Genomic DNA, 19,867 nt, shown 5'->3' with positions numbered 1-19,867 from the left:
TAATATCGGAGCCAGTTATACCTTAGCGCAAAAAACGTACGCAATCAGCTTCTGCTAGTAGTCTAGCTGGAACGCCTATTAAGAAGGTATAATATCCGCATTTTAACAATATGGATATTGCTAATATCTGTATAGCTTCGCACCCGCACCATCCCCCCTCTAGAGACCTTCCCTCCCCCTAAGACTCCTATTTGTAGCGATGTGCATAGCCGTAAAGGCACCCGCTCTATCGCTGCTCCTTTTACTCTTTTACTAATTCCTGGTACGCCTGGTGCTGCTTCTAGTACTATTACTCCTACTGGTACGGAAAATGTTGGGGTGTATTTAGCAATTGCTGTTTTTGCGCGCGTTAATATAGTTCGTGAATGGGTGGCTAAGGTAGTAAAAGATGTTCGGGCTATAGACCACCGGTTAAGTAAGCTTAAAGGTTCTCTAAGTGAGATAAAGGATGAGCTTGTGTTTATAAGGTGTGGTATTACTGCATTTATACGCAACGCTAGGTCACCGGATATAGAACTTAAGTAGATGTAGGTTGGCTGTTGCTGCGGGTTGGCTGTTATTATAGGTTTAGAGTAATAAAATAGTAACTCTTACCTCTCTGCTGCTATGTATGTAGGAATTAAGTCTCTGCCTTATATTTAATAGATATCCTTAATTAATATTATAATATCCGTATAAGCTGAGATGATAATATCCGCATAAGCTAAGATAAAGATATTTATATCCGCGCACCGTTAATGTTTACTAAGGTAAGTCACTATAGCAGATTATTTGTTAGTGAGCTAATTTAATAAAATCGGCAGCGTGGATATTTACCTTAATTAACCTCCGCACTTTTTCTTCCTCCACTAACCTTCTACCTTACAGCACCGCACCGTAAACTCTATTATTGTTGTTTTATATACTGTCCCTTAGAATACTATAATCTATAATGCCTTTATTTATACCTCTAAACGATGTTGATGTAAACAATAGTAACTAGGCGGTTGAGGAACTTAATATGCGCGACGTTAACGATAAGGAGTTTGATGCTGTTAAGCACGCTATGGCTGCTCTTATTAAGCCTTTGGGCTTTGTTCCTAAAGAGTAAGCTTTTTAATACTAAATTGTGCCTGTAGCTAATATGATTTTAGGAAATATGTACTAAGGCGCTCTTTATAGGATTTAGTAGATGATGATAATAAGGATAGAGTAAAATCCGCTGAAAACCTGCTTACCTTTTTACTGGATACCTTTCCGCTGCCTGTATTTTTGCTATAGGCTACTTTGCCATCTACTACTTTACTGTCTGCCTCTCTACTGCCGCCGCCTAATGCTTCTGAAAAGAGGCTTGATAAGGCTCGTTTGTCTTCTTTTCTTAGAAAGTGGGCTAAAAAGGCTGCTGATACGAATATAAAGCTTAAGATAGCTATTAAATTATATGTGTTAGTTATACTGTTTTAGTGTCTTGTCTACTAATTTACCTCTTGTAGTGACCTAAATACTGTATATGAGGTTTCTTCGGATAGTGAATCTTTAGATAGCGATAAAGATAAAGACCTTAATAACGCTGACTCTCGCAATCTCCGCAGCCCTTATAATCTCCGCAGCCTTTAAAATCTCAGCAGCCCTTGCAATCTCTGTAGTACTCCTAATATAAATAAGCGCCTTCCTATCTAAGTACTATTAGCGAATAAATAGTATACTCTAAAAGCTGGTGTTTGGGATAATATAAAGGAAAGTTGCCAGCGGATATTAATATACGTCTAGAATATTAAGGGTAGCTTTAATAAGCTGCGTAATCTGCTATATGTTTTATACGAGAAGTATAGCCACAAATATCGCGTTTATAAGAAGGACTTTGGGCCACATTTTAGGGGCGCGTGCTTAAGATGTTGTGTAGGTGGTAGGCCGTGCGGAAAGGTACGTGCTAATAGTATACTATTATTCTGTCAGCTAATACGCGTATAGGAAAGTTTACTAAATCCGGAGCCGGTTATACCTTAGGGCAGAAAATATGCGTAATTAGCTTCTGCTAGTAGTCCGGCTAGAACACCTACTAAGAAGGTATGCTATCCGCATCTTAATAATACGGATATTGCTGATATCCGCATAGCTTTATTCTCGCACTATCCCCGCCCGCGCCACTACGCCTCCCCCCACCAAGACCTCCCCTCCCATTAAGACTCCTACTTGCAGCAGTATGTACGGCCGTAGGGGTACCCACTCTACTGCCGCTCCTCTAACCCTTTCAGCAATTGCTAGCACGCTAGGTGCTGCTGTTGCTGCTACCGCTTCCGCTGGCGCCGGGTCTATTAGGGTGTATTTAGCAATTACTGTTTCTGCGCGCGTTAATATAGTTTATGAACGGGTAACTAATATAGTAAAAGATGTTCGAGCTATGGATCGCCGGTTTAATGAGTTTAAAGATTCTCTAAGTAAGATAAAGGATGAGCTTGCGTTCCTAAGGCGTGGTGTTATTGCACTTATACGCAATGCTGGGCTACCGGATATTGAATATGGGTAGATATAAGTTAGCTGTTGCTGCGGGTTGGCCGTTGTTGCTAGTTTACGATAATAAAATAGTAGCTTATACCTTTTTGCTACTATATTTGTAGGAATTAAGTCTCTGCCTTATATTTAATATATATACTTAATTAATATTGTGATATCTATATAAGCTAAGATAATGATATCCGCATAAGCTAAGATGAAGATATTTATATATCTGCACTATAAAATAGCCTACTGCTACGTTATATACTACGTACTAAGAAGATTATACGCTGGCTAGAGTTAATATTAATAAAAAGAACTCGATTAATATATTAAGACAGAAACGTACCATAAGCCTAAGTATTTGAAAGTCCTCCGGCATATTATCTGTAGCCTTATCAAATCTGTCCTTATAAGGGTCGTACAGTAAACCGCTAATATAAGATATCCGCATATTAAAATCAGTAATGCCGCCCTATAAGAGCCGCTCTAATTTAAGTTAAAGAATAGCAGGTGCCTTAAACCCAACGTCCTATATACGCTAACGCACAATGGAAGTATATCCGCAATTAAAACAATAAATTACTGTTACTCTTAGCATTTATTAAGTAAGTTATACACCGACTATTATACACATTAGCAGAGGTATAGGTGTAATATTAGGATAACAAACTATATAAATATATTCAGCAGCTTCTCCTAGTACCTCTATATTCTCATTGATATCACCAAAGCTGTACATAAGGGGATTAAATGGCAAACCGGCTGCAGTTAATAGGAAGGCGTTAAATGTATTTACGCCGTCCTTCGCAAGTTTCTTATATCCGCGCTATAGAATTGAAGGAGCCTTAAAATCCGCTGAGTGCCGCCTATATTATATAATTGAATCCTTCCTGATCTAATCTGCAAGATAGCGGATATCCAGCGCTGGAGACTTAGTCATATGTTCGCTGTTTATATGTTTACTAAATACACGCTCAAAAATATCGCGGAGCGTGCTAGTGTAACTTATTGTAAGAACACTCTATTTAAACAGCTCGTCTATACCAAACGTCGAATTCCCGCGCGTCTAGAGCAACTCCTTGAGTTAAAGATTTAGCAGTTTATTAAGGCGATCCGTCTCGAAGAAGCTATCTGGCCGCCCTTAGAGGTTGACTAAACTATTGGCAAGGATAGCCCGTTAAAGCACTGGATCGCAAGCGCTTATTCTAACTAGTCGCTATAGGATCAGCATATCGTATGTATAGTTCTTCGACGAGCTTCTAGCGAAGTATAAGCAAAGGTAGGGGATTATACGCTTTAGTAGTCCGATATCCGTATGCTTAATGGCATATTTTAGAAGCTTGTAAGTATTAATAACCTGCAGGAACCGGATATAATTAAAGAACTCCGTATTATGGTTATTAGCGGCGGAGCTTAATGTACCCACAGAGGACGACGTTGCTGCTGGCTGACGTGCGTTGGCAGGTGGCTCTGAATGATTAGACGTGCGCTGATTTGTATCGCGGCATATATCTCTTAAAAAAGCCGCTGTGTGAATATCCTTAATATGCTCCAGAAATTGCTGCGGAGATAGGTTTCGCATATATCACTCGGCCTCACCATCTGCCTTAATGTTGCACTTGTTGTGGATATGGAGCAGGAACAACGCAACAACACGAGCGTTAAAGCTTTGGAGGATTAGCTCTTCCATATAATAAAACGGGGCCTTTTCCCTAGGAATATTGCGCCGACCTAGGTAATTTATATAGGTATAGAGCGCTGAAAACTACTGCGCGGCTTGCTTACCCCTATAGAACGTACGCATAACTATATATAGGAAGTTTAATCGCATATGCTATAGCCCTAGAATAGGCAATACCCACTTATGGCTATTATACGCACCTTCCGCCTTAACCCGCTCCTCTTTATATGATTGGATAAGCTTTGCGGTCTTCTGATCTCCGTATACTAGGAATAGCCGGTCGTTAAAAGCGGTTTCGTGATTATACTGCAGTTGGTCTAGGAAGATATTCTCCATTACGCGATAATTGCCGTTGATAGAAGCCTCGCTGTCTAGAATAGGTCCTAGAGTTACATGCTTTGTCCTTCCATAAGGGAGAATATCAACTGCTGGTATACGCGGATATTTGATATCCGCGTCAGAGTCAAATATACTATTAACCGCAGTAGGATATGCGCATTAGATAGCGTCCGTAATAAAACTTATAAATATCCGCTTCTAGAGGTCGTCAAACTTATTCCCAGCTGTATTAATAACCTCATCTAGCTTGAGTTAACGGGTGTTGTTTAACATCAACTGCTTAAGGCCCCCTTCAGGCATGCATACTCCGCGTAAGATCTTTCCTGTGGTGTGCGAATTAAACTTGCTAATCTCGCCGATAACCTGATGTCGAGTCTTTTAGCAATAGTTAAAGTTATTATAAACAATGCAGACATTATTATAAATAGACAGAGACTTAATTAGTTTCTTAAAGGTTATTAGCGCTAGAAGTACTAGTAGAATTAATAGGACCTTCCTTGGAATGTTTAGCTAGCCCGAGCTTTTTAGCGTTAAGAGTTGTGTAACTATTAATTAGACTAAGGCCATATAGGAAAGATAGCACATGGCGCTTTATACTAAGCGCCTAAAGATATAGACTAAGTAGACGGGCGAAACCATTTGCGGAGTTCTAGGTGAACCCTAGAAGGAATATGGAGGCAACTATAACTATACGTCCGCCGTGCGGATCTTGACTACGTTCCTCTCTATTTAGTGCGGATATCCCCTTAATAAGCCGGAACAGCAGCGGACCGTACTGCTGAATAAACTTAGCCGCATTCTTAAGGTTAATATCCTGAAACTTTATATCTGGAGTCTATATATTAAAGGGGCCGTGTTGTAATTATAGTTGGCGGAGCTCTTTCCAGATACAGCGGATAGTACAGGTTATTAGCGTTGTATAAATATTAGCCCTATTAATAAGTTCTTCTTGTATTTCCTTATCCTCTAGTAAAGGAATAAGCAGGTCCCCTACTTTCTTCTTCTTCCTATTGCCTCTGTGCCTGTTTTTACTTTCTAAGTACTTAGAGACCAGCCTATAAAAAGACTAGCCCTATTGACGTAGAAGGTCCTTAATAATATTAACCTTCTTTTCCTTTAATATCTTTATCCGACTAGCAGATAGAATATCCGCTGGAATATCCGCTGGAATATCCGCTAGAATATCCGCTGGCTATAGAGAGGGCTGGCGGCGTGGGCGTAAGCGTTTAGCGTTGGTGTTTACTGCGCGGCTCGGCGGTGCAGAGGTAGAATTAGGGCCTCTATGGCGACGAATTCCTCTTAACGTCGCGCGCGTATAAGGAGCTGAAGATCTCATAGCTTTATAGAGTAGGCTTTTCTCTATAATTTGGTGTAATTTTTATGTTGACAGGTATTGTGGGAGGGTAGATCAATTTTGTTAAAGTTAATGAGGTCTTCTTATATAAACGATGTTTAGGTTTTCTATAAATCTCGCCAAAGTCCCTCAGACTAAGAAAACGATTGCCGTCCTAAATCAGCTTAGCGGACGGTGCGGATATTCCTATATCCGCACAATCGATTTCTTAGTCTGAGCTTCTGAGGTAAGCGAACTCTGCGAATCTTTAGCTGCGCCTCCTGCTGCCCAGACATGCCAAGTATAGTTTGTGTCTGCCTCCAACTTACCCGAGGTATTTATAATCATCTAAGAGTGAAATTTTTAACTCATTAGCATTTATAATCGCGTTCTCAGGATTAGAATTTGCAATAGCCTTTATTCAAGCACATGAGTGATTGGAAGCACCAAGCAGCCAAGAAACCGCACTGCCTCGAAGTACAACCAAAACAGCTAAAGCAAGGCAACAAGGCACCCAGACGACACTGGTTTGTTGCGCAATCGCGAAAGGCGCAGACTGATGCTAGTCGCAATTTTGAGAATACACCCACCCCTTTCGTTGCAAGCTAAAAGACGGCAACCCGGCCTTTTCCATGTTTCCTTCTCCCAGGTGTCAGAGAATTGTTCTGACGAGGGCATAATCAGTGCTGATGAAATAAACCCAGACTTGTCGTGTTCTGCGGCTAAAATCCTTGGTGTTTCTGGGTAGGCCTAGAGGGCCGAATTTAGTCGAGGGAGACAACAGATTGTTTTGGGCCGGCATAAGGCCGACATCGAGATTTTCTTGAACTTCCAGTGAGACCAATTTCTTCAACTTACTCAAAGATCGAGAAGCTTACTGGCAATTCAGAGTCATCATGGGAGGAGCGACGTCCGGTGCAGAAGGATTTAACGAGGTGGTACGTATGCGACTTCAACGACTCCCTCCAAATGAACTAAAGTAGTTTCTTCGTCAAAAGGCCTTTGCTGGAGCACACAAGGATGGCCCACGCGTCTTAGCGTTAGACGGTGCGGGTTTTGTCAGAATTTATTCTTCCCTCGAGATCCTTGATGCCGTGGTGAAGGAAGTGTCTAAGAAAACTGGAGTCATTGACCTAAAGCCTTATCAATGCTTTGATCTCATATGCGGAACCGGCATTGGGGGATTGGTAGCAATATTGTTGGGCAGATTACGAATGGTATGTCCTATTGAAACAGATTCTCTCACTTCTTGAACGCTGACGATGAGTAAGTCGGTGGATGATTGTCGGCAAGAGTTGTGTCAGCTTGAAGGTCAACTCGAATCCCCGCATCTAGTAGAAAATATCTTCTCGCCTGTCACTAAGACCGTTAGAAATGCGATCCAATCGGTGCCAATAATCGGTATTGTTGGTAATGTAATTTCCTTTGCAGAAAGTCTCGCTCCGCCCTTAGTAGGCGACACATATGCTCGGACGGTAGGATGGGCGTTAACACCAGATGCATGTAAGAAACAAAACAGTGAAAGATTAAAGGAATGGCTGGCGAAAATTGTGCAGGCACGTTACAGGAAATCTTCAATGCAATTTGAAGAGGAGGTCTCCGATAGTAGATGCAGGACTTTTATCCTCGCATCGCCGAAAGAGACCCCTTCTCGCCCCCATCGCATCCGTGCCTATACTTCTCGCATAGACACTAAGTGCACGGTCTGTTCAATTGTCGAAGTGGGAGCTGCGGCTACAGCACTGTCGCTGGAGTTCCATCCTACTCCACTTGGTTCTTCAGGCATCGAGTACATGGAAGCAGGTTTAGGGTATGGCAATCCATCTCGCGAAGCACTTGATGAAACTCGTCGAATTTGGTCCACTCAGCCTCGATGCCTGATTAATATCGGGGTGGGCGGAGAAGATGAGCCATCCTTTCAGGGAACTTGGGATTTACTCGGGGTGGGTAAGTTCATATGTCTGGATCGAAATCGAGTGGCGCGGGAATTGTTCCAGGAAGTATCGACTATGAGATTAAAGTACTTCCGCTTTGACGTGGAGGAAATAAGAAGTGATGCTCTGGACTGGTTGAGAAAGCAGCATGTACTGGAGCTCACACGGAATTATCTCGAAGATCAGTCTCAAAAAGACTTGATAAAGCTTTGTTCCCAGTTCCTTGTCCAGGACTTCAGAGACGGATCTTCAATCGAATGTCAGTGCTCAGCATCTTCAAAGGACCCTGACCAAAGTCTTACTTACGGTGTTTAGGTTTCTCGTATAAGATGACAGCTGATACGTCGCTTCAACGAGCATCAAGCGAGTCATCGACGTCCAGTGAATATTCACCAGTCTCCTCAGGCTCCTCTTTGAGAATCCGTGATCAAGGACCAGCGCCTAAGAGACTAAAGCCACAGCCAAGGCAAGGCCATACAATTGATGGGGACTTGCTATTCGACACAATCGATTGGTCTGAAAAACCGGCCACGCAGTGGGTCTTGCTTTATTTTGATATAGGATGACATTCTAACCACATATAGGGCGATAAGCGCAGCAAGCACCTGGTTCGAGCACCTAGAAAAGCGAGCCTATCCTGCTTTAAATGCGCTCAAAACCCAGTCTAAAGGTTCCAAGATTCGCGGGATCATGATCGCAGTTCTTGACACAGGAATTGATTTGGATCATCCCAGTATTGCAAAACGCAGTGTCAAAACAAGGATGGAGTATAAAGATTTTACTGGCACTCAGCCACAAGATATATCCGATAACGTCGGTCATGGCACGCATGTCGCAGATACTCTTCTGCAGGTCAGTCCCGACAATATCCAAATCTTCATCGCCAAGATTGTCGATTCAAGACACTTCACAGAAGCAACAGCGGGTCACATTGCAGATGTTCGTATCAACAAGTCCCTTATGATGTCGAGTTACTCATAGTGAACTTAGGCCATTGAGTACGCCGTAAACAATTGGAAAGTTGACATTATCACAATGTCGCTCGGCTTCAAAGGCCGACAGCCGAAAATTGAGAAAGCGATCAAATTAGCAGGGGCATCTGATGTTCTCATCTTTGCCGCAGCTGCTAACCACGGTGCCCTCGATCAGGTTGCGTTCCCGGCCCGCATGAATGGTGTCTTCGCCATCAATTCGGCGGACGGTCATGGTGCGAAGTCCGCTTTCACGCCGAGGCCTCGAAATGATAACGACAACTTTAGTGTGCTTGGTGAAGCTGTTCGGGCCGCGTGGCCTCTGAGTCTCATCTCCGGTGGCTTCGCCTACTCGTCAGGGACGTCTCACGCCACGCCTGTTGCTGTAGGTATCGCTGCTCTTGTCCTGGAATTCTACAAGAGATCCGTAGGACATGAAGAACATCCGATTTACAAGAGGCTGAGGTCGTACGAAGGCATGGCGCAGGTATTCCGTAGGATGATGGTCATAGATAGGGCATTTGATGGGTATACCTGGCTTTGCCCGTCGGCCTTGCTTCAGCTTTCCGAGCATAGGAAACCCTCTGATATAGCGAAAGCGATAGCACACGAGTTGGGAAGGTTGTAATGGAGAATCGGGGTTGATGTATTCGGGGGCATTAGGCGGACAGGATCCGGACAGTAACTCTTGGCAGTAACTTTACTGTCCGAATCTTCTGCCAAGTGTCATTCTGCCGGTGCAAAATTAGTGGCTTAGAGCTTATTTATTAGAGTTATAGCTTAATTAGCACGGCCTACCCCCTAGAGGCACCTCCGCGCCTCCATGCCTCCCCCGCACCTTTACGCCTCTCCCTGCGCCTCTACGCCTCTACGCCTTTGCGCCTCTACGCCTCTACGCCTCTACGCCTCTACCCTTTACATTTCCGCGTCCTTACGTTTTTATATCCACATCTATGTCTCTACACCTCTACCTAACCCCCATAAGACGTGCAATGAGATGCATAAGGAGACGCATAAGGAGATTCAAGGAGGCATGGGCAGAGACACGGGCAGAGACACGAGTAGACGCACGAGCAGAGTCACGAGCAGAGACACGAGTAGAGCCACGAGCAGAGCCGTAAGTAGAGCCACGAGCGGAGCCACAAGCAGAGCCACGAGCAGAGCCACAAGTAGAGATGTGGAAAAGTGGAGAGGTACAAAGGTGCGAGGCGTAGAGATATAAAGGGGTGTCTAAAAAGGGAATATCAAAGCTAAGCCTTAATTTACCCCTGTAGATCAACTAAGCACTGTTCATCTAGACCCACTTCCCCACCTATACTGACCCACCTTCCTATCTAGGCTGCCCCCTTTACTTCTCCCGTTGCTTCTCTCTTTACTCCTCCCTCTGCTCCTCCCTCTGCTCCTCCCTCTGCTTGTGGCTCTACTCTTAGTTCTGCTTATGCCTCCGCTTATGCCTCTGCTTGTGCCTCTATTTGTGCCTCTGCTCGCGTCTCTGCCCGTGTCTCGCCCGTGCCTCTCTTACAAAGGGAGACGCGTAGGGAGAGAGATGCGTGGGGAGAGAGACGCGTAGGGAGAGAGACGCGTAGGGAGAAAGACGCGTAGGGAGAAAGACGCGTAGGGGGAGAGACATAAAGCACAAGAAAGAGTAAAAATAGATAACGGCAAGGCTAAAATAGGCCCCAAATAGTGTCTTGGCTTCCTTTACCGCCTACTAAGCCGCCGCCGATCAAAAAGATTCGGACAGTAAAGTTACTGCCAAGAGTTACTGTCCGGATCCTGTCCGGGCATTAGGGACGGCGTTCTAGCGCAGCTCGTCACTTATTTCCCTTTACCATCACCATCGTAGAATGGATCCCGCCAGTGCTGCGCTAACTGAAGGCCTTGATCCTTCAAAGCCCAGAACATATGCCGCCCTGTTAGAATTTAGCAACATTCCTCCCTCTACCGTGTGGCATCGTGCACACGGACAACGCTCGAGATAAGAGAAGGCGGAACGCCAACAGTACCTCACCCCTTCGGAAGAGAAAGCCCTTGTTGAGTACTTATTACGAATGTCTAATAATGACTTCCCTGTTCCGATTAAGTATCTACGTTCGCGAGCGCTTATTATTGCGCGTTAGCGCTCCTCCTCCTAACGTAGTCATAGGACCCGTCAAGCACCTTGTTCATCGTTATTATCGGAATTCAAGAGACACTGGGCCCGGATTTCGGACCCTATAACATCGGTCGGTTTAATTGGTCGGCTTTTGTGGACACGCTAAACATAGGCGAACTAAGAGTTCTATTTTAGGAGTGGCCCTGTTTTGGGAGCTTTTCTTAAACTCGAAAATCGGTTCTACGTTTTAGGGGGCTCAAATTGGTCCCCTTTTTTTTAAAAAAAAAGAAAAAGTTCGTACAGTCGCTTGCGAAACCGGCTTTCGCCTCGGGCGCAGCTGTTGGAAACTTTTCCCTCGCTCTCGACCAGGGTTTCTTCTTTCCACCAAACCAAATTTGGTCAAGCGCCGGGTGCCCAATTATGGCACCCTGAACCAGCCTTGCTATCGTCAACGTTCCACTTTGCATCACAGATCAATCGAATCCAGTCCAAGACCTCTGCATATCTGTGCGCTAGCCGAAGAGTCCTTTTACCTATCCTTCACTCAATCCTGACCAAACAGGTACGCAAAAATTTTTGCGTGCCTGTCTAGAAACTCATGTTCAACGCATTCTGACCGATCAGCCTCCATCTCTAGGCTGAGGCCGACTGTCCTTTCCTTCAGGAAAGTCAACGTTAAGTCAGCTTGGCTGGCTCTCGGCATCGTGCTATAAGTCTCTTCTCTATGGAGTTCAGCGTCTGGCGTCCGTGACACAGTGCATGGGCTTACATACTCAATCGACAGCACTAAATTTCACGAGAATGTATCTCAGAGTTTCTAGTGGACACTCATACTGTCAGCTCTGGAATCATCATTCTATTACTTAGTGACTGGGTTGCTCACGTTTCTGCTCGTATCAAGGGATGCTTTTTGAAACCAAATAGAGACGAAATTTATCTGAAAGAGCGGGGGAAGTTGGTGCGTCTTAAGAGTCAAAGCTCGGAACTTTGATTTTAGTCGTATAGTACCACTAACGAAAACAATATATGCAAGGGTGCCGACAAACTTAGAATATGACAAGTGTTAAAGGACAATGGGAAATCGGTTATGGTTGGCAACGTTCTTCAAGTTTACAACGTGTCGTAACACGTAAACACTCCAGCCCCTATTTCATCGGCATGATGTCTTCCGCTTCGTAAGGGTGTGTGCTTGATGCCCTTCGGGTACCCTGGCGGACGCGTTCGTTCAAACCATCGCTCTTTCAGCCGTTATACACGCCGTCAACCTGGGTAGCAGGAAGAGGGTCTTTGGGATCTTCAAGGTGTTCGAAATTCGGAAGGCAACCGTTTAGTAGCTTCTTGTCAAGTTCTGTTTCCGAGAGAGCGTCGTCCCCATTAGTGGTTCCTAGTGTGGTTTAAAATAAAATCTTATCTGATAAGATCAATAAATTATTTTATTTTCGTATTTGTCATTATTTTTATTAATTGGCTGAAAAAATAAAATCTCTTCGCATACCCCACTGTACCCATCTAATATTAAGAATTCTATCAACTACTATTCTAATTTTATCTTTTATTGTACGGTATAATGGCTTCTAAAGTAGAGTCTTCTATTTTCTTATCTACTCTTAAATCTACTAAGGTTAAAGGACTAGAAGCTAGTGTACGCGGGCTATCGGATATCTCTCTCTACGAGCACACTTGGCTGCCGTATAACCATAAACTAGAAAGATATAAGAAGAATAAGATCTATTACTGTAAATACTATATAGATCTACTATATAGCGGAAAATCTATAATAAATCTTCGAAATTACCTTAAAAGCAAGCATTAAATTAATTGTCTAGTTGATGGCCTAGGCATTCGTATAATAGTAAAGACGTGGCTTAAGGAGTTATATAAGAGGCTCTCGGCTACTAATTAAGGAGAAGAAATTAACTAGATTATACTCCGTAAAGTTCTTAATAAGGAGCTTATTTATAAGGCTCTTATTTTATTAATTATTATATAATATCTTCTATTCCAAATAGTTAAGTAGCTAGAGTTTTATATACTTTATTATATTCTTAATCCTTAGGCGGACGATATTATTACAATAGCTTATTCTAAAGTTAGTAAACTAATTAATACCTCCTAGCTCTCCTAAAAGGATATTATACAAAATAAGCTTTAGGCAGTAATATTAAGTATCTATATCTCGCTTAATATCTAGATATCTCTAAATAAGTATCTTCTTCTTATAGTCTACGTATACTTTACTTAGTAGAATAAGCAGAAGCTTTTAAGGGCGCTTCTTACTCTTTGTACGGTATAATCTTATACCATTACTGGTTATAAAAGATTCTAGCTGGTCTAGAGGAAGGATAACTCCTATATTATATCCTAATGGCGAAAGACCAAATTTCACGTTACTCTATACGTGAGTCTATATGAAAATATAAACATATAGTTAGATATCGGATTGGTATAATGGGATCATATTACATAAAACGAATTATTAGAGAGTAGTTAAGAATCCATTAGTGGTAGCAAAGACGCTGCTTCTATGGAAAGCTTAGTAATTAACTAGCGTATATTAGCTAGAAGCATCGGATTCTAAGGCCGCCTCTACTTTCGGTTTAAGCTTAGCTTAGCTAGGAGCATTAAGTTCCAAGGCCGCCATTGCTTTCAGTTCGCAATATAAGACTTTAACTACACCCTCCCAACCGTTGCCGCAATGAGCGCCCGTTGGCCGCTATATACAGTAATGCTCTTTAGATAAGATAATACGACCACGCGACTGAACTACGGCAATAGTATAGTGGTAACCTTTAACTACCTTGTCCTAAACGTTGATTTGTATATCCTAATATGCCTAAAATATAGCCTTAGCCATTGCTATAAAATATCAGTAGTGTATAGCAAAAGTAAATATTAGTAAACTAACAGAGAACTAGTCTAAAGTCTATTGTCGACGGCACTATACTAATGTAGTTGTGCCAATAGGAGCAAGGAAACTATAGTTTTCTATTAATATCAGCTTCAGAAAATATTAGTTAGAGGTAGAAACGTACAAATCGTCGAGATTAGCATGCAGTAATTGGTGCTATCACTGAAATTGCGAGGTGTGGGTCGTAATGTAAAGGATTTAGTGGAGAAGGTATGGGGTTCTCAGCAGCCTTTTATATCATAGCACTGACTTAAGACTTAGCTTCTAACGCATAAAGGATAGCAAAGGGCGCGCTAATTGCGGTGTGCTTAGGCTTAGAAAGATTAACCTAACCTATATATATGCACGCGGCGGGTAACGAAAACCGGTAAGTGTCTGTCTCGGAATTGTTAAGGCTAGATTATAGATAGGAGGTGCCACTAATGTATATTTGAAGACTGTAAGGCTATAGAAAACTTGCGTAAATACCGCCTCGCGTCTAGCTATGCTTTAGACACTTATGGAATATAGGGCCGCTATTGGTGTTACGGATAGTAAAAATTAATAAAGGTTAAGAATGATATTTAAGGCTTAAATTGGATTGCCAGACGGTATAGGACGAGAAGACACTACGAATGCATTTGTAGAAGCCTATTCTACGCCGCCTTTAAGTTCTTTACCTTGCCGCCGGTTTTAGTAAGTGCACGCTACTTAACAACAGCATTCTCGGAGCAGGGCGTAAATTAAGAGGCACCAAATATAAGGGAGGAGTGAGCTGTATATATATCTGCGGAGGTTATTAAGCGCTAGGAAGTTTAGGGAGAATTTATATATACAACTGTGGAGGGCGAGATATTAGCATTGTGTTCTAAATAGAGAGGCTAGTCGTAGAGCTACTTGCCTATAAGTATTGCCTTTAGGATTAAATAAGAATTAGTAGGTAAAATTAATGGCTATATATATATTATTTAGAGGATACTATATATAATAAAGACCGGTCAAAGGTCGCGTGCTATATACCGTTAGTAGGTCTTATTGCAGCTATATATAAAGTCTAGGCCACTAAATATTATAAAGGGCGGGAAGGACGGTGTAAATATATATATATAGGATAAGATGTCAGGCATCTAATGCATATAGCGGCCTGCACAGCGGCTATTATACATATTGATTATAGGATACTACACATAGCAGAGATCGTTTAAAGGTTATGCGGCGTAATAGTTCCTATTAGAGCATATATAGGGTTTAAATTAGGCTGCCAAACGTTATAGAGGACGAGAAGGGGCGTTATAAGCATGCCTACGGAAAATAGGGGTTAGCAGCCTATTGCAGGTAGAGAGATATAGGTTATACAGTTGCTTGCCTTTAGCGGTGTGTTTAAGGCATTAAAAACATTACCACTAAATCCTCGCTAACAAAAATAGTAAAGCCTAAGCGTTAATAGTAACGTTTACTTAAGCATTAGGGCGTTAAATGTTTGAGGCTTATTTTAGATGCCAAGCATTTTAATATCCGTGCACGTTTACTAGCGGAGGTTAAAAAGCAAAAAGCCTGACGAAACCTGCCCCGCCTGCCCCGCCACTAAGTCAAATTTCCCAGCAGCGTCTATACCAAATTTGGATATAATAGTGCAAGCATAAGTAAGAATGAACCGCCTAAAAAAGCTCTCCTAGAGAGCAATATTGTTATACCCGTTATCGAAGAGAAGTATACAGACCTCGCACGGTCTAGCCTTAAGAAGATAATCGAGAATATTACATAAACTAGCGAAACATCCGCTGACCCTTTTATCGGTCTAGGGGAGACTAGGGAAAGCTCTTAAGCGCGCCAACGTGCCATAAATGTACGTTTACTTTAGCTCACTCCTATAGTAAGTCGGACGGCTAATGTAAACAAGATACTAAGATCGAAGATGCTAGAAATACTTTATAGGCTAGGGGTTAAAGTAGATAATATTTCCCTTATAATAGGCCTAACACTCTATTTTACGGGGAAGTATACTTAGATATATTACCTATATAAGTTAGTTATTTACACGTTAGTATTTAGCCGTTATAGGGACTTATAGGTCTTAGATAGTAATAAGGTTCTAAAGGTTAAAAGCGATTAGGGTTATTACTAGGCTAGGCCGCGATATATTAAATAGAAAGGGAGCGGAGGCGGCATTAATATAATTATAACGGTTTCTCTTATAAGCTTAGGCGTTACTGCTAGTTCTGCTTTATAAATAGTTAAATAATTATATTATATTAAGAGTTTAAAACTTAGGTGTAGGAATGTCCCTTATATATCTATTGCAGAGTATTAACCTCGTCTCCTTACTGTCGCTGCTTTCTAATAGAATGTTAATAGCGGTATTAGCCTTATATCCCCATTCCAGATTATTAAAGCTCATCTCTATATTGCCGCTGCTTGCTAATAGCATATTAGTAGCGGTGTAACCCTTATATGCCCATTGCAGAGCATTAAACCTCATCTCCTTACTGTCGTTGCTTTCTGGCGGAATGTTAATGGCGGTATTAGCCTCGTATCCCCATTCCAGATCATTAAAGCTCGTCTCTATGTTGTCGCCGCTTGCTAGTAGTATGTTGGTGGCGGTGCGATCCTTATATGCCTATTACAAAGCAGTAAAACTTGTCTCCTTGCTATTGCTACTTGCTAGCGAAATTTGCGCAAGGTTGCCGCGGGTATTAAAAGGTGGGGGGAAATCTTGTAACAAGTGTTCTTAACTAGGGGGGATTGTAAGGGATTCGCACACCAGCTTAAAGGCTTAAGGATATTATCCAACCAATTGTAGAGAAAATGTTCTATGGCCTATAATAAATTAGAGATTCTACTATTTAGAAGTATAGCTCTACTCTTATATATTTACATACTCTTTACCTAACGACTTATAACGGCTGCGAGTGCATCTAATCCCCCCCCATTATAAATTCCCCGATTTAATAGGTGATTCTAATTCATATTCGTCCCTTAGTAAAATACGCCTTCTAGCAAATTATTTAATTCAAGTCCAGTAGGGCCTAAGTAGGCATATAGTTCGATTAGCTAAGGAATTCCCGGTACACTTAATGCGTTTCCCTCTATAATACTAGTTAGTAACCTCAAAATACGGACTGGAAAGAGTACTAACGGATAGGCAATTAGCCCTATCTACTTACGCTAGGGATAAAGCCTAGCTCTAGCGTTGGGACGTAACTCCTCTATTAGCTTTAATTACTAAACGTAATCCGCTGCGCTGCCAGACCTGCACCTTAGGCGCTTATTAAAGCAGCGGAGTAGGTAATAAAATGGACCTTTTTACAGGGCTCTAGATATGCCTCTATATGTAAGGGCCGCTTAAGCATAAGAGTTTTTATATTTTAGATTAGCTAAGCGGAATAAACTAAAGTAGGTTTAAATAGTTATAGTAAGCTATTACAAATTCGTACACTAAGCTTATTCGCTTTTGCAGATTCCACTTTATCCTTAATTTTCAAGGTTATAAGAATTAAGACTGCCGCTTTAAGCTTAGGACCATTATTTAGCAATTAACCCCACCTAGATTTTTTAGTATTTTAGCATTCTTACACCTTTAGAGACTTATATATTATTACTAATTAATGCTAAAAGTAGAAATAGGAACCTATAACCACCCAGAGGAACTTTTAGATTATTAAACTTCGCCCTAGCTGCAACCTAATTTATTATATTTTCCCGTACCTTTTTCTCACTAGCCCTAGTGGCATTATAGATAAGCCTAGTTAGTATAGTATAGGTTAGTAGCAGTTAATATAACTAGTAATAAAACAGCATTAAGAATCTCCAGTAGATTCTGTTAATAATAACATTCTTCGCTAATAGGACGGTAGTATCATATCGCGCACCTAAGAGACGGCTAATATCAGCGTCTGATTTTTCTTCGGTTCTAGTTACTTAGAAGAGACGAGTTAAATCCTTAGTCTATTCTAAGTAGTCGGCTTCAATACTATTAGGAATGCAAAGCTACTTCTCCTTTATATTTAGCAAGCACTAAAGGTTAGCATCTAGCAAGAGGGCTTTGTCTAGCGAAGGCTCTATAACTAGTAACTCGCTTTAAGGAGTGCTTAATACTAAGGAGTTGTCTAGTAAAGGGCTTTAGGTATTAAATAAAGGCTCTATAACTGGTGACTTACTTTAAGGAGTGCTCAATACTAAGGAGTCGTCTAGTAAAGGACTTTGGGCATTAGATAAAGGCTCTATAACTAGTAAATCGCTTAGAAAAGTGCTTAACATTAAGTATTTATCTAAGACTAGATACCTTAAGGCTTGCTTAGCTTTTGAACATAGTGTTTAGGCTAATAGAGTAATAAGACTTTAAAACTAATAAACGCATTAGCAAATTTATATTAAAGAAGACCCAGCTAGTTACCTCTTCGTCTATAAGAGCTTTATTAAGTGATAAAGACTTAAACCGCTAGAATCCAGGCTTACTAATATTAGCGCCTATTATTAAGGCGCCGTAGGTATGAGTATAAAAAGGTTGCTAGAGATGTCTAGGGAAGCCTATACTATTTAGGCTGTGCCAAGGCGCCTACTTTATAACTATAAAATAGGCGCCTTAGCACAGCCTAATATCCACTAACTAATTCCCAAAACGTAACGGATGTATACGCTTCCTATATAACGGGACCAGAAATATAGCAGTGCTAGCATCCAAAAGATTTACGAGATCGGACCTATGGCGGAAGCCAATATAACATTTAAGAAAACTTTAAGCTATAGCGATGTTTTTCTTAGATAGCCTAGGGGCTTTAATCCTCAAGTTTTAATATAGATATTAGCTAGGTTAATACATAGACCTAGTCCAAAAATATCGTTTTATGGCGTTCTGCAAACCATCCCTACAAAATAAAGACGTTCTTACTAGAGGTTATAACCTATAAGCTATAGGCATACCTTCTCAAATAGGCACATTGACGCCGCAATGTCTTTCTTCGGCTTTACGGTATACTCCACGAGCGCTCCCCGAAAAGAAGTAATTACTATAGCGATACCCCTTTATTAGGGAAGCCAACGTTGGCTTCTAGAGGAGGGCAGTTATTAATAAATCTTTGGGTATATCCAAATCTTAAATATTATAGTAGGGGAGGATAGACGCTTAGTAATATATAGAGTAATTACGCCCTAGGGGCTAGAGATACACATTACATTATTAACTTATTGCCCTATTATCCTTAAGACCTTACCGATTTTCTTTTACCTTACATTTCCCCGCATACATAATCTGCTGCTCGAGCATTAGGCTAATGTATAGTACACTTATTAACATAAATTCTGTTCTTCCCCTTATTATTATTATACTCCTAGCCTACGTGGTCGCGGCCTTTAGCAACACTTACACCATTCTTATTACTAAAAGTCCTTTTATAACCTATATTAGGCCTTATCTAATTACTTATAATATAATGCATTTTGTTGTCCTTACTACAGTATGCGGATTATCATTAGGTATTAGGTAGTAGAATAGGTTAAACTAGGCCCTCCTAAAGGCCGCTTTATTTCTTATAGCTACTCTAGAGGTAAGTATAAAGCCTAAATCCCTTATGTATAACTAATACCTAGTTAGATTTTTATAGCAGCCATTTTTCTTCCCTTAAGTGCGAAGAATATATCCCTTATAGGTATTCTAAGATAGGTGTATCTGCTTATAAGTTCGGTTATTATAGTGCTAGGGATATTTTTAACAATACTTTTTGCGATTATATATATGAAAATTCTAAATTAGGGCTCTAACACTGACTTTGCCAAAGTGGAACTGCTGCTATAAAAACTAAAGCATATTGCGGAATACTGGCTATCCTTCTCTTTAGGAGTGTAATTATCCTTTCCTTTTACATAGACTACGGCAAGCCTATATTTGGCTCATAAACCGTAATTATTAAAAACTAGGGTTGGCTACAAGCTAGTTTACACGGATTTTTCATTATCGCGATTAGTATAGCCATAGGCGTGTTATCGAAATTCCCGGAATAAGGTTATAATATAGACTGGGTATGTCTTTACAAACTACTTTTCTTTTAATTACTAACATTTACAGGTCCTTCTTTTAATAATATCCTTCTTAAACCTTCGCGTTATACTATATAATAGCATTAGATACCTTAAACCGTCCTCTCCCCCAGATC

The 19,867-nt window shown here is 41.3% G+C and overlaps 1 protein-coding gene across 1 annotated transcript; it reads left to right on the top strand.

The window, feature by feature from the left end:
- The first annotated feature begins 6,964 nt into the window (after positions 1-6,964).
- On the top strand, positions 6,965-9,462 carry K441DRAFT_220612 (subtilisin-like protein). Its single transcript, XM_067640588.1, has 6 exons — positions 6,965-7,048; positions 7,103-7,142; positions 7,204-8,024; positions 8,081-8,300; positions 8,350-8,704; positions 8,756-9,462. The coding sequence occupies exons 3-6, from the start codon at positions 7,409-7,411 to the stop codon at positions 9,362-9,364; spliced, it is 1,800 nt and encodes a 599-aa protein (XP_067500723.1). The 5' UTR covers positions 6,965-7,048; positions 7,103-7,142; positions 7,204-7,408; the 3' UTR covers positions 9,365-9,462.
- The last annotated feature ends 10,405 nt before the right edge of the window (positions 9,463-19,867 follow it).

Source organism: Cenococcum geophilum, assembly GCF_001692895.1.
Source record: "Cenococcum geophilum 1.58 unplaced genomic scaffold K441scaffold_40, whole genome shotgun sequence".
In the NCBI taxonomy this organism is placed as follows: Eukaryota; Fungi; Ascomycota; class Dothideomycetes; order Gloniales; family Gloniaceae; genus Cenococcum; species Cenococcum geophilum.
Note: the sequence above shows the minus strand (reverse complement) of the source record. Positions and strands in the feature narration are given on the sequence as shown.